The sequence below is a fragment of the Giraffa tippelskirchi genome, chromosome 3 (assembly GCF_054371585.1).
Source record: "Giraffa tippelskirchi isolate mGirTip1 chromosome 3, T2T-mGirTip1v1.2.pri, whole genome shotgun sequence".
Taxonomy (NCBI): Eukaryota; Metazoa; Chordata; class Mammalia; order Artiodactyla; family Giraffidae; genus Giraffa; species Giraffa tippelskirchi.
In genome coordinates, this window is record NC_137277.1 from 68,854,661 (window position 1) to 68,876,692 (window position 22,032).

General features: G+C 38.2%; 1 protein-coding gene across 1 annotated transcript in view; it reads right to left on the reverse strand.

The window, feature by feature from the left end:
* MFSD6 (major facilitator superfamily domain containing 6) overlaps positions 1-22,032 on the reverse strand; it is a 93,027-nt gene that overhangs the window by 51,273 nt on the left and 19,722 nt on the right. The window contains exon 2 of the mRNA XM_081581210.1: positions 8,166-9,773. Coding sequence (XP_081437336.1) covers positions 8,166-9,736 — 1,571 coding nt within the window. The 5' untranslated portion in view covers positions 9,737-9,773. The remainder of the gene's footprint in view (positions 1-8,165; positions 9,774-22,032) is intronic.

Genomic DNA, 22,032 nt, shown 5'->3' on the forward strand with positions numbered 1-22,032 from the left:
TCAACCACACCTCACAGTACCATGGTCTAAAACTACGATCCCCAGACAAACGTAACTTGACACTGATTTTTTCTGAAAACGTCTGAGCTTCCTTCTACATGTTATCTTTTTAAAGGAAAGAAAAAGTTAACAAGTTACTGTTTGTCAGCCTCCAGACTACTATTCAAAGATGTTGTTGACAGCAGACAAAAGGCAAAGAAAAGATGATTAATACTTGAGAAATAAGAATGGGGTGTGATTCTTCCAGTTGGAAAGGTTTTGGAGGGGTATGCTATGAAGGAAGCTTGAAGAAAAATTCTTATTTACTATTCAAAGTATCCTATTGAAATTATATAATTAAAATCTACCAAGCATCCCAAGAATAAGTAGAAATAAGTTAGCCACACTGCTTAGGCTTTTGACTTGCACAAAAAAGGCAGTAATTGACACTGTATGACTCAAGATAATTAAACAACTGGTGCAAACACTCATACTTGGACTCACTGTCAGCAATAAAATGCATGATCTCTGGGATATCACTTGACTTGACTTTTTAGTACCTTGATCTCTTAATATATAAAGAAATATTATAGTTACTGCCAAAATCAGGGTTATTTGATATATTTTGATATTAATTCTTAATGAGGTACTATAAATTTCCACCTGATTTCATTTTAAAGAAAAGAACTAAGACCTGAAGCCATGATAACTTTGTAAAAGTAGACTTTTAATCATTTAAATGTATGCAAAAAGAACTAAGACCTGAAGCCATGATAACTTTGTAAAAGTAGACTTTTAATCATTTAAATGTATGCTACTTAGGGAAAACTATATGGGAAACCCAGGTGCTCAATGGTAAAGAATCCTCCTGCCAATACAGGAGATGCAGGAGATAAGGGTTCAATCCCTGGGTCAGGAAGATCCCTTGGAATAGGAAATGGCAACCCACTTCAGTACTCTTGCCTGGAAAATTTCATGGACAGAGGAGCCTGGTGGGCTACAGTCCATGGGGTCGGAAAGCGTTGGACCCAATTGAGACACATACATATTAGTGGCACAAAATCTCAATGTTTATTTTACCTGACATATGAGGATACAATATGTCTCCTTAGAACATATATAGCTTTAAACACACACACGCTCTCTCTCTCTCACACACACATCTGGTTCTTTTATGGGAAGATAATTATATTGATCCACTATAAACAGACCTAAGCTTCAAGCTATTTTCCAATCTAAAATACCAAAAAAGGGAGAGAATATATATATCTAGCACCAAGAATGGAAACTTTGAATATTTTGCTGTACTTCCTTAAAGAAACAAAATGTTACAGATAAACTGAGGGCTTCCCCTGTTCTCTTTCTTCCCCAACCAGTCCCCTTCTTTTTATGTCCTGTCCAGAAAGCTAGGGCTATATGAACTCAGGATGCATTTTCCCTCCATAAATTTAAGTGGTTTTTTTCCCTATACAATTAGTTATATCCATAAAAGTATGTAAAACTTTTGAAATGCATTGTTAAAATTTGCATAAGTGTACCCAACTGTGTATTATTTTGCTTTCTCCCTCATTCAACATCATGATTTGAGAGCTTTCTATGTTGACATATTGATACAGTCCATTCCTTTTTCTGCATAATATTCCATCTGACAACTATCCTACACTGAATCCATCTATTCCTCAATTGCTGAATATTTAGACCAGTTCTCTTTCTCACTGTTAGAAAGCTGCAGTAAGCAAGTAGCATCTTTGTCCATGTCTTTCTGCATGTGTGTACAAGTTTCTCTGATGGCTCATACGGTAAAGAATCCACCTGCAACATGGGAGACCTGGGTTTGATTCCTAGGTTGAGAAGATCCCCGGAGGACGGCATCGCAACCCACTCCAGTATTCTTGCTTGGAGAATTCCCATGGACAGAGGAGCCTGGCAGACTATAGTCCATGGGGTCAAAAGTCAGATACGACTGAGTGACTAAGTACAGCACACAGCAAAAGTTTCTCCAGGCAGGTACGTATCTTAAAATGCAATTATCAAGCCATAGGAAATGTCCAACTTGTACATTACCATGGAGTGCTGAATTGGTCTCCACAGTGGTTATCAAGCAACATAATCTACCAGAAGATTGGCTAAATAATAATAGAAAAAATCAAGAGAACTAATATATGCAAGTCACTGTTCTAAGCAATTAATGTGTTTTATCTCATTTAGTTTTCATGAAAAAAAATAAGAGGTTAATACTAATGATATTCATACTTACAGATGACAAAACAGAGATACAAAAAGTTATATAACTTCTCCAAGGCCACACGGTTCCCAGAGGCATGGTTTAGGCCAAGCTCTAAACCAGGCAACATGCCTCTCAGTCCATGCTTGTAACCACTATGGACACTGACTTTCATGAATAAGGACAGGAAGAGATCTTCCCCTGGATACTGCAGCTATTTCCTTTCTCTATTTTCTTACTCTTGATCCCTGTTCCTTTTATTCCTTGTCCCTTTAGTTTTACCTCTCCCTTACTCACATCTCGCTTGATCCACTTGTAAACATGTCTGGAAGACCGTGGCTCAGGTGATGGCATTGGAGGGGTGCTCAGAAAGTCATTTGCTCCTGAAGCAAGATGTGGAAACAGGTTACAGTATCATACAATTCCCCATAAATATGAGTATACAAGGATACCTACTTTAAGCCATAAAACAGAGACCAACACTTCAATAAGATCAGAAACTCAGAATAGAAGGAGACAAGCATAATTGATTTTCCCCAGCCCATTTCTCTTCTTCCACAACAAGATTTCCTTGCTCACTTTGTTCATGTTCCTGGTTTTAATTATCCCAAATCTGTATTCCCAACCCTAACCTCTTTTTGGGCTTTTATAACAGTCATCTGTCTGCTAGACATTCCCACATAGATGTTTCAATTTTAAGGTAAACAAACCCATTGCTGGATTCTGATGAACTTCCACTCTCTCCTATGTTCTGTATCTTCTTCTCAAATTTCCTCCTGGATTTGGCAGAACTACTGTATATCCAAACTGCAACACGAAGGTCTCTACATCACTTCTCACATCAAACCACTCCACTGATTCTACCTCCCACACACACTCCTTCCCTCAACTTCTGTTGCTACTGCTGCACTTCAGGCCTGTATCATCTCTCACTTGGACTATTTTAAGAACCTTCTCAGTGGGCTCCTGCTTCAAAGTTCCCCACTGCATTGCAAATAAATGAACACTGGTGGCTCTCCTCTGCTCTGAACCTCGCCACAATGCCCTACCGCACCCAGGATAAAGTTCCTTTCCTAATTCCAGCTCCCATCTGGCCTTCAATCTCCCCGTCTTTTCCAACCCCCTTCCTTTTAGTGTTCATCCTTGCTTTCTATTAAACTGGGTTGTCCAGGCCTAAATAAACTGTTCAATTAAACTTAACAAGTATGCAGAGTTTTGATTTTTAAACGATAGAGTAATAGTTACTCTTTTAGATCATGTATAATTTCAAACGAGATGGTTGAATGGCATCACCAACTCAATGGACCGAACTTGGAGCAAGCTCCAGAAGATGGTGAAGGACAGGGAAGCCTGGCGTACTGCAATCCATGGGGCCGCAAAGAGTCGGACACGACTGAGCGACTGAACAGCAATGACAACGTGAGAAATAGGCCTTATCATCTTTTTCTATTGTGGTAAAGTCATTTTGTAAATAAGAAATAACATTCCATAAAGAAAAGAGAAGGAAAAAATGTTAAGGTCCATCCTTTGCTGTTGTTGTTTTTTTTTAATCAAGAATTGAGTTAGTCTATTTCCATTCTTTTCCTTCATTGTGGCGATTGCCAGTATAAGTTCTAAGCAGTTAAGGACTGTGGATGTCAGGATATAGTCAGGGAAACAGGGAAACGGGCACCAATCTTAATTCAGGATGGTTAGATAGACGGTGGAAGAGCTGAGAAGCCAGAGAACCTGGAGAAAGCCGCAGCCAGCCTCTGCAAGGTCTAGGTCTGAAGGATGGAGGGTGAGCGCCGTGTTACCAGAGCTCCAGGTCACCCACAGCGGGCAGAGCCACAGGTGAGAGGTAACTCAACAGGGCATGGAGGACTTTTGGGTTGAGAGGAGGCAGGGCTGAGTCTGGGAGCAGGGCTGAGCACTGCAAAGGAGGGAACTCTAGTACATAGAGTGAGGACTGCAGAGGGTTATCCTCAGTCTCTAGCTGAGTACTGGTCAACACCTGCATCTGGGCAAACCACTGAAGCGGGGCAAGAACCATGTGAGAGGATTAAAGGGAACAATCTCTAGAGTTCACACAAGATGAAAGAGGGAAGGTTTTTCCCTTTCTTCACACCCTCTCATCCTCCACCCGGGCCTCTCACCAGCCTGGCGGTTACCACCCTGGCTGGAATACCTAGGTACGCACTCCCAGACAGTCTAAGGTGATTGGTCCAAGTGTAGCTGGAGCATTAGGAGTTTTAAAAGCTCTCCCAGTGTGAGTCTAACGGTTGAGCACCCCTGCAGCAGTTGAACCAGCAGACCAGGGACCAGGAGAAGCAGCTTGTGGAAGCCTGCACTGGGCCATGCGAGGTGTGGAGAGGCCCCAAGAGTCAAGGGGTCCAGGATCAACAACAAGGCCCGAAGAGGCAGGCAGAAACGGAGAGGATAAGAAGCAATAAAATCATAAATACAATCCCAAATCTCCAGCTCAAGGTCAGCTCCCCTGATCACACCAGCTGCAGTTTCCTGTCCCTTCTAACGCGGACTGCCATCCCTCCAGGGACAGACTGCTAACACTGTCCCACATGTCCTCAGCTGCTGGCTGGCATCTTGCTCTCTGCTCTTGCTCTTTCTGCAGCGCTCACCAGGAATGTCTGTGTTCATCCTCTTGCTAGTAGCATCATGTATTTCCTTCTCTCCTCCCTAAATGACCAGCCAACTCATTTGGATACTTAGCAACTATTTAGTAGTAATTATTGGATAACAATGGTTAATATATTATCGCTTCCAGATAGTATTTGCATGACAAAACTAAGTATAAGAATTTCAGGTCAAAGTCAGAATTGCTTGAGTAGATTTTTGTGTGTCGCTTAAAATGTAAATCAATTTGAATCACATAACATAGGTGATGGCCTAATATTAAATAGTAATGATTTTTGTTGTTCTTCTTAGTCACTCAGTCATGTCTGACTTTTTGTGACCCTATGGACTTCAGCATGCCAGGCTTTCCTTCCTTCACTATCTCCTGGAGTTTGCTCAAACAAATGATTAATTGAAATGTATCTTGATCACAATTCTATTCATGGTTGCTGAAACATTCAACAGGGTGAATGAATATAGCCTTAAAATACATTTATATTCCTAGATAAAGAAATCCAGTCATTGTCATCACATAAATTAGCCTAGAAATGTACTTGCTGTAATACCAAAGTCTTGTGGTTTTGAATCAAAAGAAATTTTGATTTAGTGGAAATAGGAAGCATTATCCTATTTGCCTGAGACAGCTACTTTCCAGAGGGGACAAAATCCAACATCAAAATCAGAAATCATCTACTCTGTGTGTGTTTAGGCTGATAGATACGTTAATCAATGAAAAATGGGGCCCAAACTGCAGAACTGTTACAATAGTAAGTGGTTCAAAACTGGACATCCGGTTTTAAAAATTGTTTTTCATGTCAATGTATGGCAAAAACTATTACAATATTGTAAAGTAATTAGCCCCCAACTAAAATAAATAAATTTATAAAAAAAAATAAAAAGAAAAAAATAAAAATAAAAAATAAAAATTGTTTTTCGGTATGATAGTTTCTTTACTATGAACCTATATAAACTTATGAAAATCTACTTTTTAAAAATTCTTTTTGTTGTTTTTTTCTTAATTTCTTTATTTTTAATTGAAGAAAAATCACAATATTGTATTGGTTTCTGCCATACATCAACTTTTCACTACAATTAGGATAGTTACAATTTTTGTGGTTATGCTGACTCCTATAAACAAACCCCCATAAGACAGTCACAGAATACTGAAAAACATGCGTGCTTATCTATATGGGCCAGACAGATCTCTCCTTATGATCCTACAAGGAAAACATAAAGTCTACGAATTCACAGAAAGAAGATTTCTGTTTATCAACTAATAGATGATATTCTTCCAATTAAAAAGTAAAACTGTCATCACTACATTTTTAAGCCCTCAAATCTCAACCACCACTAACCTGGCTCCAAAAATTCTCACCAAAAGAAACATATCCATTCTACCTAAATACATGGGCATAATCTCACCACAGCTATCAGAATCTTTTAAAAGTAGTTAATTCATTTCAATGAACAGGATAAAAATCCAAAAGCAGTAAATGACTACAAACAGATGGAATCCCAGTAGGCTTCTGGGAACAACAATGTGACCACAAGAGCTTTCTTCTTCCATTACATCATTAAAGGAAAAAAAAGATGCTTTTGTATGTAAAACTAGAAAATTAAGGTTAAGTGAGTCATTAGTTTTTACATAATGAGATATTAGCGTTCATGTAATGAGTTTTTATGTAATGAGTTCTCTCTTAAAAAAAGAAAACACAAGTGTAAGTTTATGTAATTACCAAACCTAATAGTAAACCGGCTAGGATTCTGTTGTAAAGCTATATACTTTAGACAAAAGGCAAAAGTAGAAGAGAAATTACTTTTCTTAGCATGTGAGAAGACCTTAACAATTTCTTTGAAAATAAAACCTACACGCATACTCTGTACTGAGTCGACATTCAGTTAACATTATTGAGTGATTAAATCATGATGTCCAGGAAAGCCACTCATGAGTAAGACCTGACAAGGTATCTTTCTGGGAATAAATGGCTGTGGTTTTTAAACACACTATTAGGTGAGGGGAGATCCTGCTCATACAACCCAACCAAGCTGAAGAAATTCATCACTGTGAGTCTAATTCATCACAGTCAATCCACACAGCTCGGAGAACATAAACATGACCTGGACAAGGTTAAGGACAACCCCAGACCATAATATCACCAGGCTCTTTGCCGACCAGTGCCACTGAGTGTGACTCAGGGACCCTGTCTCTGGTAGCTGTCCATACAGTGCCTGACTTTGTCTGTGACAACAAAGGGGTCAAAGATTTGAGATGGAGAAGGAACAGGACACAGCCTCCCAAAGCAAAATCAAACAAGGAAAAACAGTCACAATTGTATCGGGAGAAGAAAGGTTCTAGATTGAAACTTGACATTAGAAAATATTTCCTTCAGTTAGTCAAAGGGATATTAAAGGAAAAAAGATCAATGTTTCTCAGATCTTGCCAGTATCTATTTCTCCTTTGTAATTTCTCATAGAAACAGTAGATTTAAAGATTACCACATACACACAAACACACACGGTTGCTTTTAATTACAGCAACTTCAAATTTTAGGGACAGACATGCCATGCTTTTCTATGAGGTTTAAGTGTATCTGGCTCCACATTTTAGAGCCAACAGCAAAGTAGAAAGACATAAAGAGCAAGGTACTATTCAAACAACTCCAGACAAACATTAATGGTAAGAAACATTACATAAAAAACACTAGGTATTTACAGATTTTTTGCTTAAAAGGATTACATGGGAAATTTTAGGTAGAAGATTTTTAAGTATCCCATGTTTTCATGGCAGATAAAAATGCAGAGACCCATGTAATAGAAAAAAATTATATAAGATGCTCTTCCACGTAATATCATGGGTTAATTATTTTGGTGGGTCACATTATTAAATATTATGGACATTATTAAATATAATGGACATCTTCAATACACCATATATTCAAGGTCTTTCTGCATCAGCAAGTGGCTGAGAATAACTGAAGGCTGAAAAAACCATAATCCTCTTTATCTACTTAAACCCTTCTTCATAAATGCCTTAGACAGCTGGACCCTTCAAGGTCCATGGAGTAACAGAGTTGACTAAATTGGTGTTTTTATACCTGGAAACGTTTAATGTAAGAGTCTCTTAGCATACAGAAGGGAAACATCATATTTTGAGATAATTCAACTAGGTTCATCGTTTCCTTCCTTTTGATTCTATTTTAAAGAGAAAGAGCAACAGAAATCCCCATTCCCACCTAAACCTTACCCCCAGCACAAATTATAATATCCTTAAATGTGCTCAAAGGAGCTATAAACTATGAAAAGATGAAGTTCAACTGCTGAGGGGCAGCAATAGTAGGCATGCTCTTACCTGATGTGGCCAATCAATTCAATAAGCTTGTGACTAAAAAAATAAGCTGTCAGCTCAGACACATGGCTCAGGACTGAACAGACCCCAAAGAGAGTTGTTGTTCCATTCAGGTCCTCCAAATGCCAGTAGAGAAAGGTGAACACGAAGCCGTATCCAAAACCCATAAACCAAGCCACGAACAACACGGAGCCATACTGCACACTGCAGAGCAGCCTGATCAAGTCCCAGAAGCTGAAGGCCCGCGAGCGGCTGGTGGTGGTTGGTGTCTCCTCAGAGGACTCCGTGGAGCTGTTCCTCTCCACCTGAGGGATCTCTACCTCTTTCCCTTTACTTTCACTGTTTTTGAAGTGGCTGTAGCGGAACCGGAACTGAGTAGCAACAATCAAGGCCATGGTCATCAGAACCCCAAAGACGAAGAAGACGATCTGGTAGTTCCGGTACTCGGGGGGCTTACACCCCTTCCCTTCGATGAGCACATCTATGTGGGTGTAGTCGATGCCGATGCCCACAGCCAGCATGGCCAGGCCCCAGCCCAGGGAGCCCCACATGCGCTGCAGTCCATAGCGGTCTCTGTGCTTTCCCAGATACTGGAGTGTTACTGTGTCCACAATTGTGACGGAGGAGGCACTGAAAAACTCTCCTATTATAACAACTACCAAGATCACCAAGAATATAGCTTCCACTTCTTGTTGATCATAAACAAGAGTGACTTGGTCAGAAGGTAAAGACTTGGTGGTAGTGAGCATGGAAGTGGTTGTCTCCCTGGTTGCATTTCCTGGTGGGGCAGAGGAGGTTGCAGTGCTTGGGTTCAATGTCACAATGTGGTCAGTAATTTCATCAGTCTGAGGCTGCAGGGTGGGTGCACTGGTCTTGTTTGGAGCTGTCAAGAAGATGACAGTTTCTGTGACATTGGGCCCTGCTTCTGACATCACTGGCCCATCATAAGTAAGCAGGTGCCTTTTCTCACGAATTCTTGGGGAGGTGGTGATGAAAGAGACAATGGAGGAATTTGTCGGCAGGATAGTGAATGAGTGACTTGAATTGGTGGGATGAGCTGTTGGGGGGATCTTTGGTACACATCGCAAGGTAGCCGGTTTGACAAATCCGATGCCCAGGTTGAATAAAACCCAACACAAAAGAGAAAAGAGGAGGACGATTTTGCCTTTTTTAAAGCGATCTGCAACTACACCCCAAAAGGGGGCACTGCAGAATTCAATGAAGTATCGAATACCTACCAGCAGTCCACTCTGGCTGGGTGACATTCCCAGCTGCTTATAATACACAGGCAAAAGGGGGTAGAGAGAGCCATATGCAGAGTAAAAGAAAAAATAAAAGACCTTGGAAATGAGAAGATCATTGTTTATTTTAACGCAGTGCTTCTCTAGCCAGTCTATTTCCTCCTCAGGAATAGCAGCCGTCTCAGACGGGGACGGCGTTTCATTTGAAGGTGGTTCTGGTTCCCTGGAAATACCATTAAAAGGATCAGCAAGCACGTATTTTCTCTTCTGTTCCTCTTCATCATCGGTTAAGATGGCAACTTTATCATCTGTCGCCATGGCTATCACCACCATCAGAAAGTTGACGACCTTCAAAATTTTGGCTGTTGATCTGTAAAGTAAAATTTAAAAGAAGGCTTAGTATGAAAATGATAACATTTAAACATAAGAGTTTCATCTTGTAGGAAACGGAGGAGTTTCAAACTACAACTAAAAATAATAATTGTGAGAGAGAACTATCACCATTCACTTGCAGCCATACAATAATGATAAGGAAAAATAACTTTACAAAAATCAAGTACTCTCTCTGTGGCCACTTACTGACTATAATTACATCTTCTAATGGTTCATTCTTCAGGTTCATTCTCAATCTTTTCACTGATTCCTAGGGAAAATGTACAAATAATAGGGATTACGTCTAAACCAAATAGAGGGTAAACAGTATTTACAGTTTCTCGGTTTTACTTTTCAAACAAATCCACGGCACTATGAAGTCTAGAAAGCTTAGAAAATAAAGGTAGCTAAAACCATTTCAGTTTCTAGGGAAAAAACAGAAATAAGCCTTTAACCACAACTACAAATGTGATGAGAAAAAGGGACCCAATCGCACATTTGCATCTGCAGTTGGCCACTACAGCCATAACAATGATATCCTGATAAGGAAGTAGTCTTTACGCTGCTTATATTACATACATTTTCCAGATGTGTTTTTATAGACTGTAGTTTAAGAAAATGTCAGAAAAATAGCAGATAGCATTTACTGAGTACATACTCTGCACCAGACAACACTGAAAGATCTTTAAGTGTGTTAATTCATATTCATCACAATATTTCTATTGTCTCCTCCATTTTACAGATGAGATAAAATGAGGCGTAGTGAGTTTAAATAACTCACATGTGCACAGCAAGGATTTGAACCCCAATATTATGATCATCGAAAAAGCAAGAGAGTTCCAGAAAACATCTATTTCTGCTTTATTGACTATGCCAAAGCCTTTGACTGTGTGGATCACAATAAACTGTGGAAAATTCTGAAAGAGATGGGAATACCAGACCATCTGACCTGTCTCTTGAGAAACCTGTATGCAGGTCAGGAAGCAACAGTTAGAACTGGACATGGAACAACAGACTGGTTCCAAATAGGAAAAGGAGTAAGTCAAGGCTGTATATTGTCACCCTGCTTATTTAACTTATATGCAGAGTACATCATGAGAAACGCTGGGCTGGAAGAAACACAAGCTGGAATCAAGATTGCCGGGAGAAATATCAATAACCTCAGATATGCAGATGACACCACCCTTATGGCAGAAAGGGAAGAAGAACTAAAGAGCCTCTTGATGAAAGTGAAAGAGGAGAGTGAAAAAGTTGGCTTAAAGCTCAACGTTCAGAAAACTAAGATCATGGCATCTGGTCCCATCACTTCATGGGAAACAGTGGAAACAGTGTCAGACTTTATTTTTTTGGGCTCCAAAGTCACTGCTGATGGTGATTACAGCCATGAAATTAAAAGATGCTTACTCCTTGGAAGGAAGGTTATGGCCAACCTTGATAGCATGTTTAAAAGCAGAGACATTACTTTGCCAACAAAGATCCGTCTAGTCAAGGCTATGGTTTTTCCAGTGGTCATGTATGGATGTGAGAGTTGGACGGTGAAGAAAGCTGAGCGCCGCAGAATTGATGCTTTTGAAGTGTGGTGTTGGAGAAGACTCTTGAGAGTCCCTTGGACTGCAAGGAGATCCAATCAATCCATCCTAAAGGAGATCAATCCTGGGTGTTCATTGGAAGGACTGATGTTGAAGCTGAAACTCCAATACTTTGGCCACCTCATGCGAAGAGTTGACTCATTGGAAAAGACCCTAATCCTGGGTAGGATTGGGGGCAGGAGGAGAAGGGGATGACAGAGGATGAGATGGTTGGATGGCATCACTGACTTGATGGACACAGGTTTGGGTAGACTCCGGGAGTTGGTCATGGACAAGGAGGCCTGGCATGCTACAGTTCACGGGGTTGCAAAGAGCCGGACACGACTGAGCGACTGAACTGAACTGAACTGATTATGATTTTAGGCTTCCCACATGGCTCAGTGATAAAGAATCCACCTGCCAATGCAGGAGACACAGGTTCAATCCCTCGATCAGGAAGATGCCCTGGAGAAGGAAATGGCAACCCACTTCAGTATTCTTGCCAGGGAAATCCCATGGACAGAGGAGCCTGGGAGGCTACAGTCCATGGGGTTGCAAAAGCGTCGGACATGACTTAGCAACTAAAACAACGACATTATGGCTTTAGGACATATACTCTAATATACCACACTAGACTGCCAAATACCACATTTTGGATAATAAAGTGCTATTAAATCTTTTTATGATACAGGGTGTTTCATATGAAACATAAGCAATATAACAAAGGCATAAACTTATCAGAATGATGCCACATTCCCCAGAATTTCCTTTTCTTCTATTATACAAATGATTAAGGAGTCAAAAGGTATTGCTTGCATCAAGATTTGTCAAAGTACTATGAGTATATTTGGATGTAGGAGGTGTACATATTAAATGCCTATTAATTCCTTTCATCTTCTTTACTAGAGAGAAATAATTCCACCCTTTGGAATACATTTTGCTCTCACTTTTCCCAAAATGAAAAGTAAATTTCTGAAGATCTTCCAAAATCGTGCTTGTAAACATTTAAAAATCTCACCTAGCTCCAGGAAGACAGTAGAAACATAACTTAATGAGGCCTGTGTAATAAGTCAAATAAGTCAAATTATCTTTTACCCCCAAAAGCCAGGTGTCAACATAGTTATAAGCTTTGAAAATGTTCATATATTTATCTTTTTTAAGGTTAAGTTTTTTTTTTTAATTTGAGGTAAAATTCATGCAACAGAAAATGAGCCATTTTAAAGTGAATAATTTGTGGAATTTAGCACATTCACAATGTTGTACAACCATCACCTCTCTCTAGTCGCCAAATCACAGTTTTCTTAATCACACAGGAAAACTTTTTTTCATCTCCCACAAAACTTGAAGGAAAAGCAAAATCCAATCTTCTATTGCCAAGCTAAAAGACTTTCCTCAATGTTCTCTACTTATTTTTCTTTCATCATTAGTGCCTCCACCTACTCAAGCCAGCACTTCCAATTCTATTTCATCACCCGAAAAACACAGTAATTCTCCTTTGGACTTATTTTTCTAACTTAATTTCAGTTTGAGCTCAAACTTCAAAGAAATATTTGTCGTTTTTAAGATGTATAAAAATTATATGACACTTCTGGTAAAAATGGAAGATTGAGCACATCTGTTTTACTGCATCCCTAAACCTGACTAAAATGACAACACCAACAAACACTCACGCTTTTAAAGTCATAATCCAAGCTGTGAAAATTAAAAGGTACATAATAGCAATAAAATAAAATTCTGGAAGCTAAAACATAGACAACTGGTAAATAATGGTGAATCTGAGAAAACTGAAACCTTGGCTGACAGTGGGGAAAGCCAAGAACAATAAATTACAATTTATTCCTCAGAGTCCCTTAAAGGCTCATGGGTTGGCCATATTAGGTTTATCTGCAAGTAAGAGAGTATGTGTTTAAGGAGGGGTTAGTGCTAATAACAGAGTTAACAGAAAGTCTGGACCCCAGTGCAGAATGCTCAGTCCCCTTCTTCTCTCCACCTAGCTGGCCAATCCACTAGAGGATATCCCTCTGGAGAGGATAAAACAGAGTTCTTGAGTCACAGAGGACCAGTAACATCTGAGAGTACAGGTGCCATACTGAAAGAGGGGGGCATTGAATGAACATACACATCCTAGATTCAAGCCCTGGCCTGGACCCCAACCCCTATCCCACTTTCCATACTAGGTTCTCAGAAGCTGGAAGGTTCTTCCCTGGAGAACTTGACCAACCCAGGAGAAATGACCTCTCAATCATGATATTGAAACCTCCCCAACTAAACAATCCAACCAAATCACTCCACACAGGAGTTCAGGGTCTTAACAAGCCCTGTCACTAAATGTGAGCAGTCACCAAGAATTACAAGACATTTGAGGAAAGGCTCTTACAGGCAAGATGGAGTCAAAACAGACAGGAAAAAAATCGATATGGAGAAAACAGAAGTTCTATGAGGAGGAAAATAGTTCTTAAATATAATATTAATATTTTCATAAATAAGATACATACATACTACAAACATGCTTGAAACAAATGAAAAAAATAGAAAGTTGAAGTACAGAAATAATAGAAAGTCTCAGCAATGTAAGAAATATATATGAAGAAAAACAAAATGGAAATATTAGAACTGGAAAATACAATAACCAAAATACAAAAACTCTATGGATGGACTCAACAGCAGAATGGAGGAGAGGGAAGAATCAGTGAACTGCAAGTATAATAGAAACTATACAATCTGAACAACAGAAAGAAAATAGATTGAAAAAAAATTAACAGAGTTTCAAGGACCTGTGGGACTATACCAAAGATTAAACATTAATGACATCAGAGTCCTCGAAGGAGAAGAGAAAAAGAGCAGCGCTGAAGTACTCAAAGAAACAAAGGCTGAAAACATCTCAAAACTGGCAAGAGACATAAACCTACAGATTTAAGAAGCTGAATGAACTCTGAACAAGTGGAACCCACACCAAGACACAACATAGTCAAATTGTAAAAACCAAACACAAAAAAAATCTTGAGGGTAGAGACAGAAATCACAACTTACCAACAGGGGAAAAACTATTCAAATGATAGTATGTTTGTTTTTTTAAAACCAGAAACTAGGGACACGAGAAGGAATACAATATTTTTTAAATGCTGAAAGAGAAAAATTGTCAAGCAAGAATCCAGTATCCAGAAAAAAAGACAGTCCAAAACCCAGGAAACTATGGACCAATATCCCTTATGAATACAGACACAAAAATCCTTAACAAAATACTAGAAAGAAAATTTAGCAAGAAGTACTGTGCACTATGACCATGTGGGATTTATTCCAAGGATGCAAGGCTGCTGCAGGACTTGAAATTCAATCAATATAATCTACAATATAAACAAGCAAAGGAAAAAAAAAGTATCATGGTCTTAATAATTGATGCAGAAAAAGCATTTGACAAAATTAAACACTCATTCCTGAAAAGTCTCAGAAAATTGGAATAAAAGGGATCTTCTTCAATTCAATAAAGATTTCCTACGAAGCCCCACAGGTAACATTACATTTAATGGTGAAAGACTGAATGCTTTTTCTCTAAGATAGGGAAGAAGGAAAGATGTTCTCATCACTCTTAGGCAGCTTAGTGGTGGAAGTTCTAGCCAGTGCAATAAAGAGAAAAACAGGGAAAAAATGTATATAGATCAAAAGGGAAGAAACCATCTCTGTCTACAGTTGGCATGATTGTCCATGTAGGAAATCCCAAGAAATCTAAAAAGCTTCTAGAAAGAAGAAATATTTCAGTATAAATTAACAAAACATGTACAGGACTATATGCTGAAAAACTACAAAATGCTAGTAAAAGAAATAAATCTAAATAAATGGAGAGCTATATCATGTTCATGGGCTGCAACACTCAACACAGTAAAGACTTCAATTATTCTCAAATTTATATACAGGTTTAACACAGTCTCTATCAAAATCTCAGTAAGGCTTTCTCAGAATTTGGGCGAGATTACTCTAAAATTTATCTGAACAGGAAAAGGAATTAGAACAGCTAAAGCAATGTTGAAAAAGATTTATTACTTAGCCACATACTAATCAGGACTGTGTGATACTGGCAGAAGAACAGACACAGATCAGTGGGACAGAGCAGAGAGTCCAAGAATAAATCTACACAAATATGTGCAAGTGATATCTGACAAAGATACAAAAACAATTTGGTGGGAGAAAGACGATCTTTTCAACACACAGTGCTGGTGCAGTTAGACATCAGTAGGCAAAAAATAAACGGCTCATACGTTGTATGAACACTCACTCAAAACACATCATGGATTTAAATGTGAAACTATAAAACTTTTAAGGAAAAAAAACCCCTAGATTCTAGTGCTAGGCAAACAGTTCTTAGACTTAATACCAACAGCATGATTCATAAAAGGAAAAATTGGTAAATGAGACCTTATCAAAATTAAAAACTTTTGGCTGAAACCAACACAACATTGTAAAGTAGTTATTCTCCAATTAAAATTAAATAAATTTTTTAAAAATTAAAAACTTTTGCTCTGAGAAAGACTCTATTAAAAGAATGAAAAGAGAACTTTTGCTGGTGGGCTAGTGGTAAAGAATCCGCCTTCCAGTGCAGGAGAAGTGAGTTCAATCCCTGGTCCAGGAAGATTCCATATGCTAAGGGGCAATTGAGCCCATACACCACAAAGAAGACTCATCAAAACCAAAAAAAAAGAAAAGACAAGCTGTAGACTGGGAGAAAATATTTGCAAGCCACATATTCAATAAAGGGCTAGTATCTAGAATATGTAAAGAATTCTCAAAACTCAACAGGAAATATACCAAACAATCCAGTTAAAAAACAGACAAGACATGAAGAGACATTTCACCAAAGAGAATATATAGGATATACAGATGCAAATAAACTTATGAAAAAATGTTCATTGTCACTAACCGTTAGGAAAATGTAAGTTAAAAACATGATATACCACTACATATCTATAAGAATGGATAAAATAAAAATAGTAACAACACCAAATTCTGACATCAATAAAGAGAAATTAGATCATTCATACGTTGCTGTCAGAGATGTTAAATGGTACAGTCACTCTGCAAAGCAGTTTGGCAGTTTCTTATAAATTTAAACAGTGACTACCATGTGACCCAGCAATTGCACTTTGGGGCATTTATCCCAGAAAAGTGAAAACTTATTTTCACACAAAAACCTGTTCACAAATGTTTATAGCAGCTTTATTTGTAATAGCCAAAACCTGGAAACAACTCAGGTGTCCATCGTGGATGAATGGTTAAACAAACCATGGTACCTCAATACCACTGAAAATTGTTCAGCAATAAAAGGGAATAAATGATTGACACAGTAACCTGAATAAATCTCCAGAGAATTATAAAGAGTGAAAAAAGCCAATCTCAAAAGATTATGTACTCCATGATTCCATTCACAGATCATCCTAGGAGTGACAAAGTCACTGATGTGGAGAACACAAGAGGCTGCTGAGGGTTCAGCAGGGAGTGGTGGTGGGAGGAAAGTGGAGGTGGCTGCAGAAGTGCGACCGGAGGGATCTGGTGCCTGAAAGGGTTCTGCATCTTGACTGCATCAGTGTCAGCTATTACACTAATGGTTTTGCAAGATGTTACCACCGGGGAAAAGTGGGTACTGGATAAATGGGCTATCTCTGTATTATTTCCTATAATTGTATGTGAATCCACAGTTATCTCAGAATAAAAGAGGTTAATTTTAAAAACTCAAGATAGCAGTTACCTTGGGGTGAGGTAGTAGCTAGAAGAAGTTCTGGGGTTCTGACAACTGTTTTCTTTTTTAATCTGGATCTTCTATTAGATGGAAGTTTTCACTTTGTAAGAAGTCAGCAAACTATATTATTTTTCAACAGAAAATTAACTTGGGGGGTGGGGTGGGAAGGAGGCTCAAGAGGGAGGGGATATATGTACATATAGACACACATACACACACATATACTCATGGCTAATTCACACTGGTGTATGACAGAAACAACACAACACTGTAAAGCAATTATCCTCCAATTAAAAATAAAATTAAAAAAATAAAGTGAAACACGAAAAAAAAAATGAACTTAAAGACTTAAAATATAAAAAGAAAAGATATGAAAGTAGAAGAGAAAAGACAATTATAGGATCACTCAAAAAGACAGGTATCTAAAAAACTGGACTCCGAGACAAAACAGAGAAAAGGAAGAGATGGAGATTTTTTAATTCAAGAAAATTTCTCAGAACTGAAAGATACAAGTTGTCTGAAATGACCATGGAGTACTTGACACACTGGATAAAGCAGACCCAAGCCAAAGCACATGAGCAAACTTTCAGAACTCGAGAACGAACGGATGGCCCTACAAACTTTCGGAGAATAAAATATGTCACATACTAAGGACCAGGAACCAGAATGGCTTCAGGAATCTCAGCGATAACCCTCCCTGGAAGCTATTCCCAACCAAATTATCACTCAAGTTGATAGGGGGAAACAGAAATTTGCAATTTCTCAAAAAACAAATGCACGTCTCATATATCCTTTCTTAGGTTGAGCACCGCCAAAACAAGGGAATAAAACAAGAGAGAGTAAGACATGAATAAGAGAAAATAAGAGAACTAACACAGGAGAGAAGCAAAGGAAAGATGGTGTGATGGTGACTAGAGGTCCTAGGATGACACAAAGGGCCGCCAGTGTCACTGGGGCAGGTCTGCAGGCTCCAGCAGATGCTTTGCCAGCAAAGTGACACTGACAGAATATCAGTACATCTGAATGCACTAAGGTTAGACCATTGATGAGAGTTTAGGGATTAATTACTGGTAAGTGTAGAGAAAGGTAAATAAAACCCTATAAGAAAACAAAAAGTTGCACAGGAAAGACAAATAATCATACTTCACTATTCATACATATCTCAGCTACATGGTCACAGTAATGTGAGCAGTGACTACTAAACTAATCAAAATTGCCACGTAATTATATGAAGAAAAAAGGGAAATGAGAAGGCTGAATGGGCATGGAGAGCCAAGGCAGGATGGACAGTTAGCTCTGTATTTTCCACTGTGGGAAAACAATAGATAATGCCTTCATTTAAAAACCACGAACTCAGAATACAAGCTTTTAATTTCAAAACACACTGGTGAATATCAAAATAATCACCTTAAAAGCAGAGAATGTATTATTTGCCTCTGAGAGAGGAAATGAGGCAAGATGGTGTAAAAAGTCTAATTAAAAAAAAAAGCCCTGCAAACTTGCTCAGTTTTTTTTAAAAAGCTTTGTATATACATACCTCAATTTAAAAATAAAAATCAAAGCTAAAAAATAATTATGCAGTCGTAAGAGCTTCGTCTTGTTGAAAGATAATAATCAAAAGCAGTTACTAGTATCCTTCTATCACAGACTAAAAAGAGTTTTCAGATTTGTACAGATCAAATTCTAACTGCATGAATTCTAGCCAGGTGGCCTTTATTTAATTATTCTCCATAAATCAACTGCTGATTCTATAACAAGTAGGTCAGAGAAGGACACAAAGTTGCCTTTAAAAAGCATAATTTCTAAATTGTTCTAGGGACGATGAAGAACTAATGCCCAAATGCTAATTCAAAGTTGCAAAATATCTTACATTAGGAGGTTGATTTAAACCTTGATGAGTGACTTTCCCCTAAACTATTCTTTCCTCTCCATCAGATTCAAATGATTTTTGATTATCATAAGGTTATGAAAGGATTCTCTTCTTACATGAGTCCAGGTGTTAAGCAGTTCTCATAGTATCAACCAATGCAAAGTAGTGAAGAAAATGTTCCTGCAATATGACACTCAGTACCTGTTATATGAATGTCACATTCAGTAACTTTTTTACATGAATTTCAAATCTAAAAATACAAACAAAAACTTTTCATTTCAACTCAGGATATTAGTGTTTAGACTCTGAAATTTTCAGTCATCCTTAGATATTGAAGAAAAGGAACTGAGATGATCCACATTGTGAATACAGAAACAAAATAAAGTATTTAACTATAGCTATCTGTAGACTGGTTCCAAACTGATTCCAAATCGGGAAAGGAGTATGTCAAGGCTGTATATTGTTACCCTGCTTATTTAACTTATATGCAAAGTACATCATGAGAAACGCTGGGCTGGAGGAAGCACAAGCTGGAATCAAGATTGCCGGGAGAAATATCAATAACCTCAGATAATATCAATATATCATGATAATATGATAATATGATATCAATAATAATATCAGTAACCTCATATGCAGATGACACCACCCTTATGGCAGAAAGAGAAGAAGAACTAAAGACCCTCTTGATGAAAGTGAAAGAAGAGAGTGAAAAAGTTGGTTTAAAGCTCAATATTCAGAAAACTAAGATTATGGCATCTGATCCCATCACTTCATGGCAAATTGATAGGGGAACAATGGAAACAGCGACAGACATAATTTTAGGGGGCTCCAAAATCACTGCAGATGGTGGCTGCAGAAATTGAAGGACGCTTGCTCCTTAGAAGAAGAGCTATGACCGACCTAGACAGCATATTAAAAAGCAGAGACATTACTTTGCCAACAAAGGTCCATCTAGTCAAAGCTATGGTTTTTCCAGTAGTTATGTATGGATGTGAGAGTTGGACTATAAAGAAAGCTGAGCGCCAAAGAACTGATGCTTTTGAACTGTGGTGTTGGAGAAGACTCTTGAGAATCCCTTGGACTGCAAGGAGATCCAACCAGTCCATCCTAAAGGAAATCAGTGTGAATATTCATTGGAAGGACTGATGCTGAAGCTGAAACTCCAATACTTTGGCCACCTGATGCAAAGAACTGACTAATTGGAAAAGACCCTGATGCTGGGAAAGATTGAAGGCGGGAGGAAAAGGGGATGACAGAGGATGAGATGGTTGGATGGCATCACTGACTCAATGGACATGAGTTTGAGTAAGCTCCAGCAGTTGGTGTTGGACAGGAAGGTCTGGCATGCTGCAGTCCATGGGGTCGCAAAGAGTTGGACACGACTGAGTGACTGAACTGAACTGATAGCCATCTGTGTAATTAAAAGGTCAGGAACAAAAAAAAGAAACAAATTAACTCTCCCAAAACCTCTGTGTTTTAATAAAATTAAAACGTATCCTAAGGCAAGACATGCTTTGGCTGACTTAGATTACATTTAATTTGCCGTAAGGATTGACAGAATAACTATAGGGAACATTAAGAATATTTATATGTTGGATGACAACATCATATTAAAAAGATCATACATCATGACCAAGTGGGCTTTATCCCAGGAATGCAAGGTTTTTTTAACATCCGCAAATCAATCAATGTAATACACCACATTAACAAATTGAAAGAAAAAAACCATATGGTTATCTCAATAGATGCAGAAAAAGCCTTTGACAAAATTCAGCATCCATTTATGATTAAAACCCTCCAGAAAGCAGGAATAGAAGGAACATATCTCAACATAATAAAAGCTATATATGACAAACCCACAGCAAACATTATCCTCAATGGTGAAAAATTGAAAGCATTTCCCCTAAAGTCAGGAACAAGGCAAGGATGCCCACTTTCACCACTACTATTCAACATAGTTTTGGAAGTTTTGGCCACAGCAATCAGAGCTGAAAAAGAAATAAAAGGAATACAGATAGGAAAAGAAGAAGTAAAACTCTCACTGTTTGCAGACGACATGATTCTCTACATAGAAAACCCTAAAGACTCTACTAGTAAATTACTAGAGTTGATCAATGAATATAGTAAAGTTGCAGGATATAAAATTAACACACAGAAATCCCTTGCATTCCTATACTCCAATAATGAGAAAACAGAAAGAGAAATTAAGGAAACAATACCATTCACCATTGCATCAAAAAGAATAAAATACTTAGGAATATATCTACCTAAAGAAACAAAAGACTTATATATAGAAAACTATAAAACACTGATGAAAGAAATCAAAGAGGACACAAACAGATGGAGAAATATACCGTGTTCATGGATTGGAAGAATTAATATAGTGAAAATGAGTATACTATCCAAAGCAATCTATAGATTCAATGCAATCCCTATCAAGCTACCAATGGTATTTTTCACAGAACTAGAACAAATCATCTCACAATTTGTATGGAAATATAAGAAACCTCGAATAGCCAAAGCAATCTTGAGGAAGAAGAATGGAACTGGAGGAATCAACCTGCCTGACTTCAGGCTCTACTACAAAGCCACAGTCATCAAGACAGTATGGTACTGGAACAAAGATAGAAATATAGATCAATGGAACAAAATAGAAAGCCCAGAGATAAACCCACGCACCTATGGACACCTTATCTTCGACAAAGGAGGCAAGAATATTCAATGGAGAAAAGACAATCTCTTTAACAAGTGGTGCTGGGAAAACTGGTCAACCACTTGTAAAAGAATGAAACTAGAACATTTCCTAACACCGTACACAAAAATAAACTCAAAATGGATTAAAGATCTAAATGTAAGACCAGAAACAATAAAACTCCTAGAGGAAAACATAGGCAAAACACTCTCCGACATAAATCACAGCAGGATCCTCCATGACCCACCTCCTAGAATATTGGAAATAAAAGCAAAAATAAACAAATGGGACCTAATTAAAATTAAAAGCTTTTGCACAACAAAGGAAACTATAAACAAGGTGAAAAGACAGCCTTCAGAATGGGAGAAAATAATAGCAAATGAAGCAACAGACAAA